The following is a 10,089-nucleotide window of genomic DNA, read 5'->3' on the forward strand; positions in this document are numbered from 1 at the left end:
ACAAATGCTGGAGAGGGTATGGAGAAAAGGGAACCTTCCTACACTGTTGGTGGGAATGTAAATTGGTACAACCGCTATAGAAAACTATATTGATAGTCCCCAGAAAACTAAATATAGAACTAATATATGATCCAGCAATCCCACTACTGGGTATATATCTGGACAAAACTTTAGTTGAAAAAGATACATGCACCCTTATGTTCACTGCAGCACTATTCACAATAGCAAAGACATGGAAAAAACAACCTAAATGTCCATTGATAGATAAATGGATTAAGAAGATGTGGTACATATGCACAATGGAACACTACTCAGCCATTAAAAAGAAAAAAATAATGCCATTTGTGTAACATGAATAGAGATTCTCATACTAAGTGAAATAAGTCAGAAAGAAAAAGGCAAATACCATATGATATCACTTATATTTGTAATCTAAAATATGGTACAAATGACCTTACCTATAGAACAGAAACAAATTCATGGACATAGAGAACAGACTAGTGGTTGCCAAGCAGGGAGGGGGAAGGAGTGGGAGAGGGTGGGAGTTTGGGTTTAGTAAAGGCAAAAGATTGCTTTTGGAGTGGATAAGCATTGAGGTCCCACTGTATAGCACAGGCAACTATCTCCATCACTTGTCATGGAACATGATGGAAGATAATAAGAGAAAAAGAATATATATATATATGTATAATAGGGTCACTTTGCTAAACTGCAAAAATTGACAGAACATTGTAAATCAACCATAATAAATTTTTCAAAAGAAATAAAAACCAAACATAAAAAAATAGCTTACAAAAAGAAGAATAGAATAGAATAGAATAGAATAGAATAGAATAGAATAGAATAGAATAGAATAGAATAGAATAGAATAGAATAGAATAGAATAGAATAGGAGTAGAATAGAATAGAATAGAATATAGACCAGACCAGACCAGACCAGACCAGACTGCCACTTTCTGTCCAAATACAATCTGCTACATGGACTGGGAAGTACCCCATAGATCTTACCTGATTCATTTCTTTCAGAGGCTGAATTCTCTCCTTTTCTGCCTGTTTTGGTCACTGTGCACTGCCATCAAACAGTGGTTTGACTTGGAGTTTATAATTGTTAGTAGCAGGAGGGTCAGTCTGATCTGCCACAAGATATTCCATCATTACCAGAAGATGGAAGTCTAAGATATATGTTTCAGAAAGATCTTACAGACTATGGAAAAAGAGGAGGGAAAAAGAAATCAAGGATTACTTATAGATTTCTTGCTCTAAGTATCTGACTAAATGCTAATGCTATTAATGGAGGCAGGGAAGACTAAGCCTAATAAGCATCAGAAAACTTGTCAAAATGTTAGATATTTCTTTTTGAGACGTAAAATATCATGAAGCTTTTGAATTTCTTTTTTTTTTCAGTGTATTTTAAGGTAATTCCAAAGCAGAAGTATGTTTTGGTGCTTTTTACATAGTGAGGAGTCAAATGAGTAGCCTGCCTCAGTCTTAGTCTCTGCCTCCAACTTAATTTTTATGAATGTATCCCTAAAGTCCAATTCTCTTCGGACCCTTCCGCCTAGGCGCAATTAGGTCAACCTAAGTGATTTACATCCAGCCATATAAAGCCCTGGTTTACAGGAACTGAACAAGTGAGATGGGACTCTGGGACAGATGTAGGTCAACCTCTTTTCTCCCTTTTGGTTCAAATATTTGTTTATGGTTGCAGTGAATCATGTCTAAATGAGCAAAGAAAAGCAAGGACATTGCCGTAGTCAAACAAGGAGGGAAACAGTGAGAAGGGAAATAAAGACAAGAAAGGAAGAGGATTCATGAAGCAAGTAGAAAACTGCAGAAGGAAGAAAATTTTAATATCTACAAGGACCTATTCTATAATAAGTACTATGTTAGTTGCTTTACATAAAATATCTGTATTAGTCCTCACAACAACTCTGATAAAGAAATATTGCCATGTCTTTTTTTTTTAACAAATAAACTGAATTTCAATGAGAATCATCACTTGCGCAAGATGACAGAACTGAAGTGGTGAAGTGGAAAGTGTTTGCAGCACTAAGACTCTAGCCCTTCCTGGGCACAAAGCTTTTTCCACACTTAAAGAAGTGAATCATATCCATCATCCCAGGGCCTTGACAGTTATACCTCTGTGGCAGCAAAGTAAATGGAAGACCCCAAAGCTGCATTCTTATTGCGGTAAACAAGGCAGTGAGGAGGAAATTTAGTTCAAATTTATAACCTTCTCTGAAAATGAAGGTATATTTTATGTGACATAAATAATTCAGTAATAGCCATGATTATAATCTGTTCCTAAAAAATAAAGCAACTAATCATAGCTGCACAGTAATGAAGCTGACAGCATGTTCTCGCCACTCCACCATACAACTAAGTCACCATTGGCCCCTTAACTTGAAAAATGACAAAATTGTAAACAGAGATTATAAGGGATCATTCAAATGAAACCCAGACAGCTGTATGCAAAGCAATGAAATTAGAGCACACCCTCACACCATGCACAAAAATAAGCTCAACACGGCTGAAAGACTTAAATATAAGACAAGACACCATAAAACTCCTGCAAGAGAACATAGGCAAAACACTCTCTGACATCAACCTCATGAACACTTTCTCAGGTCAGTCTCCAAAGCAACAGAAATAAGAGCAAAAATACACCAATGGGACCTAATCAAACTGATAACTTTTGCATGGCAAAGGAAACCAAAAAGACAACTTACAGAATGGGAGAAAATAGTTTCAAATGATGCAACAGACAAGGGCTTAATCTCTAGAATCTACAAGCAACTTATACAACTCAACAGCAAAAAAGCCAACAACCCAATGAAAAAATGGGCAAAAGACCTGAATAGACTCTTCTCCAAGGAAGATGTACAGATGGCCGGTGAACACATGAAAAAATGCTCAACATCGCTGATCATAAGAGAAATGCAAATCAGAACTACCATGAGGTAACAACCTCATACCAGTCAGAACGGCCATCATTAAGAAGTCCACAAATAAGTGCTGGAGGGGTTGTGGAGAAAAGGGAACCCTCCTGCACTGTTGGTGGGAATGTAAACTGGTACAGCCACTATGGAGAACAGTTTGGAGATACCTTAGAAATCTATACATAGAATTACCATATGACCCAGAAATCCCACTCTTGGGCATATATCCAAACAAAACTTTCCTTGAAAAAGACACATGCACCCACATGTTCATTGCAACAGTATTCACAATAGCCAAGACAAGGAAACAACCCAAATGTCCATTGACAGATCATTGGATTAGGAAGATGTGGTATATATACACAATGGAATATTACTCAGCCATAAAAAAGAACGACATATGCCATTTACAGCAACATGGACGGAACTAGAAATTCTCATACTGAGTGAAATAAGTCAGAAAGACAAAGACAAATACCATATGACATCACTTATAACTGTAATCTAATATATGGCACAAATGAACCTTTCCACAGAAAAGAAAATCATGGACTTAGAGAATAGACTTGTGGCTGCCCAGGGGGAGAGGGAGGGAGTGGGAGGGATCGGGAGCTTGGGGTTATCAGATACAACTTGGAATGGATTTACAATGAGATCCTGCTGAGTAGCATTGAGAACTATGTCTAAATACTTATATTGCAACAGAACAAAGGGTGGGAAAAAATGTATACATGTAAGTGTAACTTGGTCCCCATGCTGTACAGTGGGAAATATAAATAAATAAATAAATAAATAAATAAATAAATAAACATTTTATTTTAAAAAATAGCATTCAGTAAAGCAACATGGACAGGCTTAGAGATTATCATACTAGGTGAAGTTAGCCAGAGAGAGAAAGATAAATATCTTATGAAATCACTAATATGTGGAATCTAATAAAAAAAGATACAAAAGAACTTATTTACAAAACAGAAAGAGACTCAAAGATTTTTGAAACCAAACTTATGATTACCAAAGGGGAAACACTGGGAGAAAGGATAAATTAGTAGGTTGGGATTGGCATAGAGACCCTACCATATACAAAATTGATAAGTAAGAAGGACCTATTGTACAGCACAGGAAATCTATTTAATACTCTGTGATAGCCTATATGGGGGAAAAATCTGAGAAAGAATGGATATGTGGGTATATGTGTGTGTATATTTATATACACACACACACACAAACTGTATATACTTTTATTTATATATTATATATATATAAAACAGATTCATTTTGCTATACACCTGAAACTAACACAACATTTAAGTCAACAATATTCTATTAAATTTGTTAATAAATAAATATTTTCAAATAAAAATAAATAAATAGCCTCCATCAGATTTGCTAATTAAGAACTGTAAGCTTTCCAAACCATTTTAGGCCTGAAGTAGGATCCCTGGTTCCTCCCCACCTCAAAAGCAAAAGTGTTCAATGAGTTTTTGAAGGATCAAGATGCCTGTATATGGTGAGGCTAACCTCTCAAAGGGTTCTATCTTGAAGGTAGTATTCCTTAAAACAAATGCCTTTCACATTCCATTAAGAATATTTATTTACTTTCATAAGTCTTATCTTTAAACCATGATGATCAATAAAATAGTTACTTAAGCTCCCCTTACTCCATCTTTGGTTAGCTCCATATTAAGCACAACTTCATATCATACATATCAATCCCCCCCACCTTGAATCTAAAGGAAAAACTGCCCACATTATTCATTTCCTTAATTTTATTTTATTTTTTGTCTTTTGAAGGCCGCAACCATGGCATATGGAGGTTCCCAGGCTAGGGGTCTAATTGAAGCTGTAGCCACTGGCCTACACCACAGCCACAGCAACATCAGATCCGAACTGCATCTGTGACCTACACCACAGCTCACAGCAACAATGGACCCTTAACCACTGAGCAAGGCCAGGGATCGAACTCGCAACCTCATTGTTCCTAGTCGGATTCATTTCTGCTGCACCATGATGGGAACTTCCATTTCCTTAATTTTATTTAAATTAACCACATTGACTGACTTCATAATACAATCACAAGCAGAAAAAAGTTTTCTTTCCCAAAGTCAACACAGAAAATATTTATTTCTTGTTTGAATAACACAGCAATTAGAACAGATCAGCTACTGACTATAATTGGATCTATGGGACATTGTCCCTGGAGTTTCAGAATTTGTAACACTGCACAAATAGATTTCTAACTTTAATTTGCTGCATGAGTTAGAAACTTTCCACAAGCAACAAATAATTGAAATTGCTTTACAGTGTGAATGTCCGGTCCTTTGGAGGATATTTCTGGAGCACAGATGTTAGGGAACTCTGCCTATATGAAGGAAATCTCAGCTATATGTCTCACCATGAGTATATCTTTCATCATTTTTCTGGGTTTGAGATGGACACTGGGCTTGTGTCTAAATTTTCCAGGTTTTTGGTGAATTAATCTGTGGTTGTAGAAATCTCTCTTTTTTCACTCACTGAATCTCCCAAATTATTTTGGACATAACTATGGGTGGCAGAAGATACTGAAATTGGAAAGCAGAAATGTTCCTAAGTAAGACTGTTACCAAAACAGGGGAAGAAAATCATTCCAATGGTTCAGAGGTAAATGGATACATTCACCAAAGATCAGTTATAAATGTGGTTTTGGAAAAGGAAAGACCCCATAAGATTGTTTCTTTCCTCAATTTTTCATGATATTTATGAAATAAACTTTACCCTTCCCCATCATTTCCTTAAAAAGTCTTACAACAAAAATAACACTTGTATCTGTTGGCTTTATGATTGAAATTTTGCTTATTAATGACAAATTCCTGCAACTATGTATTATTAATACTATCATCAAGCCAAATAAGCATAAGCACAGACCACAAGTTGATGTGAAGAAAAACAACAGAAAATATAAAGGAAGTAGATCTTCTGTCTTTCATATAATATGTGATATTTAACTCTGCTGTGCATATTTACAAATAACAATGGCATATAAAATGTTCCAGGCAAATTTGACATCTGTAACAGTTTTTTTCTTCCTGGGATTTTCCCACTACCCCAACGCTGAGGTTATCATATTTGTGCTATGCCTGCTGATGTACCTGACCACCTTGCTGGGTAATATTATCCTGATCTCCGTTAGTGTCCTGGATTCTCGCCTACACACACCCATGTACTTCTTCCTCAGCAACCTCTCCTTTCTGGACATCTGGTACACTTCTTCTGCCCTCACTCCAATGCTGGCAAACTTCGTTGCGGGGAAAAACACCATCTCATTCTCAGGATGTGCCGCTCAGATGTACTTCTCTCTTGCCGTTGGCTCCACTGAGTGTGTGCTCCTGTCCCTGATGGCGTATGACCGCTATGTGGCCATCTGCAACCCCCTGAGATACCCCATCATCATGAACAAGAGGGTCTGTGTGCAGATTGCAGCTGGCTCCTGGGTGACAGGCTGTTTCACTGCCCTGGTGGAAACGGTGTCTGTGTTGCAGCTGTCTCTCTGTGGAAATAGCATCATCAATCATTTCACTTGTGAGATTCTGGCTGTCCTGAAACTGGTTTGTGTGGACACGTCCAAGGTGCAGTTCATCATGCTGGTGATCAGTGTACTTCTTCTTCCTATGCCGATGCTCCTTGTTTGTATCTCATATGGGTTCATCGTCTCCAGCATCGTAAGAATCAGCTCAGTGGATGGTCGAAGCAAAGCCTTTTCAACGTGTGCAGCCCACCTGACTGTGGTGGTTTTGTTCTATGGGACAGCTCTCTCCATGTACCTGAAGCCCTCAGCTGTAGATTCTCAGGAAATAGATAAATTTATGGCTTTGGTATATGGTGGGTTAACCCCCATGTTGAATCCTATCATTTATAGTTTACGGAACAAAGAGGTAAAAGTGGCTGTGAATAAATTGCTGGCCAGGAACTCTCTTTGTGCTCTTTTTATCTCTATTAGCAATTAATATCTCTAAACATTAAGGGATTTTTGTGGTCAGTATACATCTGAAGATTGGGATAATGGGGGTAGCCAATCATTTTAAATGTGATGTGTGAATCTCTAAGTCTCTTCCTTGGCCAGTCACTGAAAGTCTAAGAAAATATTGATTTATCTTACATAAGTTTACCTGAAATTGTAAACAAATAGGTTTTACCATGACAATTTTTATTTTTGTTTTGTCTTATGGGATGTAAATACAACTTATTATTGTCCTAGTGTTATTTTGATTTCTTTTTAAAAATTTTAAATGGGAAATGTAGCTGATTTAAAGTTTTTCAGGTGTATAGCAAAGTGATTTAGTGATACATATGTTCATGTATATGTACATTCTTTTTCAGAATCTTTTTCCATATAGGTATTTCCATTTAGGTATGTACATTATATTGAATCTAATTCCTTTTCTGTCTGTATGTTTTTTTATGTTGCTGCTTTTATCTCGAGTTCCCAAGTTTTCCCTCCTCTACTACCCCCTTCCCCTTTAGTAAGCATGTTTGTTTCCATGCGAGTCCATTTCTGTTTTGTGGATAGGTTCACTTTTATAATAATAGTAATTATTATTTTATGCTTTTTTTTTCATTATGACTGCCCCATTGCACATGGCGTTTCCAGGCCAGGCTGTAGTTGTGACCTACCCTGTAGCTTTAGCAATGCTGGATCCTTCACCCACTGTGCTGGGCCAGAGATTGAGTTTCAAGCCTTCAGAGACCCTTCTGATCCCATTGTACCACAGTGGGAACTCCTTTTTTTCCCTCATTATTTTATATTCCATATATAAATGTTATCATATAATGTTTGTCTTTTGCTGTCTGACTGACTTCACTCAGTACAAAGATAAACTCTAGGTCCATCCATGTTGCTACAAATAGCATTATTTCATTCATTTTTATGGGTGAGTAATGTTACATCATTTACACACGCACACAGACACACACACACACACACAGCACATTTTCTTTATCCATTCATCTGTCCATGGACACTTAGATGGCACCTATATCTTGGCTATTGTAAATACTGCTTTGCAATAATTTACCCAAATAATGTGGGTAAAGTTTGGAAGGATTTTCAGGAAGATACAACACTTAAATTGTCTTTAATGAGGTGGCTGCAGTGCCGCCACAGGAGAAAGGTGATAATGGGGATGAAATGGCATGTGCTATTTTAGGTGAAAAAGAACATGATATAATTAGATAACTATATAGTGAATAGAGCACAGTATGTGCAAAGGGCATGGGGGGAACCCAGGGAGGGAAAGAAGGAATCCCATGTACCTGGAAAATTAGGTTGGGGCCAGATTAATTCCCTTGAGTAAAACAAAATAATGAGCACAAAAACATGAAGACAAATAGTTCTCCCCTAAAAGGGAAGTGAAAACATTTGTTTTGCTTGTTAAATAGACATGTGCACTGGCTTTTTTTGGTAAAAGATATTATCAATTGTTTTCTTATTTCTAAAAGTTTGTTGTTATTTGTTAGACTAGTTGTCTCTATATTTTATCTTATTTTCATAAAAGGTAAAGTTTACTTATTACCTTGCAATTTCTTTACAACCCCTAAATTCTGTGATTCTACATGTAGCCTGTATTTCTTTTGTTTATATGAAAAACCTTCCATATGAACTTATTTTGTGCATCAACTCAAAGATGTAAATTCCTCATCCTTTCCTCCCAAACCAGCCTAGTCATCAGTTTTCTCATAGCTCCATGCACCTCCGTATTCCTCAGGCTATAGATGATAGGATTGAGCATGGGTGTGACTACTCCATAGAAAAGGGTAATCAGTTTGTCAAAAGCAGAGTCTTTAGACTTTGGTTTCATATACATGAAGAGGATTGTTCCATAAAACACAGTCACGACTGTTACGTGGGCTGAGCAGGTGGAAAAAGCCTTTTTTCTTCTTTCCGCTGAGTTGATTCTTAGTACAGTAGAAAGGATAAAAATGTAAGAGGCACAAATCAACAGTAATGGAGAAAACAAAAATAGGACATTGCCCAACATTATAGTAATCTCATTCAAGGAAATATCTGTGCAAGCCAGCTTGACAAAGGCCAGTATTTCACAAACAAAATGATTAATGACATTTTTTCCACAGAAGGGCAGTCGTACTGCAAGAATCGTTTCTGTCAATGAATTGAGAAAGCCGAGTCCCCAGGAGAGAGCTGCCATCTGAATACATAGTGCCTTGCTCATGATGATGGGGTACCTCAAAGGGATGCAGATGGCTACGTAACGGTCATATGCCATCACTGCTAGGAGCACACACTCTGTGGACCCCATAGTGTAAGAGACAGACATCTGAACAACACATCTAGTGAAGGAGATGGATTTTTTCTCTGAAAGGAAGTGTATTAGCATTGAGGGGATAAAGGAGGATGTGTACCAAATGTCTAGGAAGGAAAGATTACCAAGGAAGAAGTACATAGGGGTGTGAAGGCGGGCATCCAGGAGAGTGAGGATGATCAAGGTGCCATTCCCCAGGAGGATTACCAGGTACATCACTAAGCATATCACAGAAAGGAATTTTTCAGCTCTCGGGTACTCAGAAAGTCCCTGTAAAATGAACTCAATCTCTGTCCAATTGGTCCTTTCCATTTTACTTTATTGTACCTAGAGTAATCCAGAAGAGAAAAACTACATGTGAGTTTCATGAGTCTCTAGAGTATTAGCATAAGAAGGAAGATGTCATTGGGGGAGGGGCAACAAGTATGTCAGCACTGGCTGGAGTAGGTTAACAGCTGTGAGTTTAGCTTTTGAAATTCCTCTTCTAGCTCATAAGGCAGGAGATAAAGGACTCACAATAATTACCTTGGTCGTTTCTTAAAAATACAAACTTCTGTGTTCAATTTTTGGAGATTGTGGTGTAGAAGTTCTGAGTCAGGGATGAGCCCTTTGCTTTTTAGCAAACATTGATTATTTCCAATTCAGTTGAACACAGACCTGTTTTGAGTATCATTATTTTGCTTAATCTCTTTATTTATTTGACTTTATACCATACCAGTCACTAACAATATATTGGACTAGGCTTTGACAATTTACGAATATGCTCACACATATTACTTATTTTATCCTCATACAATTGTCTGAGGAAAATAAAGTTCCTAGAGATAAAGGTATTTTAAAACACAGTAAGTGAACAA

The 10,089-nt window shown here is 37.2% G+C and overlaps 2 protein-coding genes across 2 annotated transcripts; one reads left to right on the forward strand and one right to left on the reverse strand.

Moving 5' to 3' along the window:
- Positions 1-5,959: 5,959 nt before the first annotated feature.
- Positions 5,960-6,919, forward strand: LOC125120844 (olfactory receptor 13F1-like). The gene has a single exon (XM_047769249.1). The coding sequence runs from the start codon at positions 5,960-5,962 to the stop codon at positions 6,917-6,919; it is 960 nt and encodes a 319-aa protein (XP_047625205.1).
- A 1,671-nt stretch (positions 6,920-8,590) lies between these two features.
- LOC125121316 (olfactory receptor 13D1-like) lies at positions 8,591-9,544 on the reverse strand. The gene has a single exon (XM_047769566.1). The coding sequence runs from the start codon at positions 9,542-9,544 to the stop codon at positions 8,591-8,593; it is 954 nt and encodes a 317-aa protein (XP_047625522.1).
- Between the last annotated feature and the right edge of the window lie 545 nt (positions 9,545-10,089).

Source organism: Phacochoerus africanus, chromosome 2, assembly GCF_016906955.1.
Source record: "Phacochoerus africanus isolate WHEZ1 chromosome 2, ROS_Pafr_v1, whole genome shotgun sequence".
Lineage (NCBI taxonomy): Eukaryota > Metazoa > Chordata > Mammalia > Artiodactyla > Suidae > Phacochoerus > Phacochoerus africanus.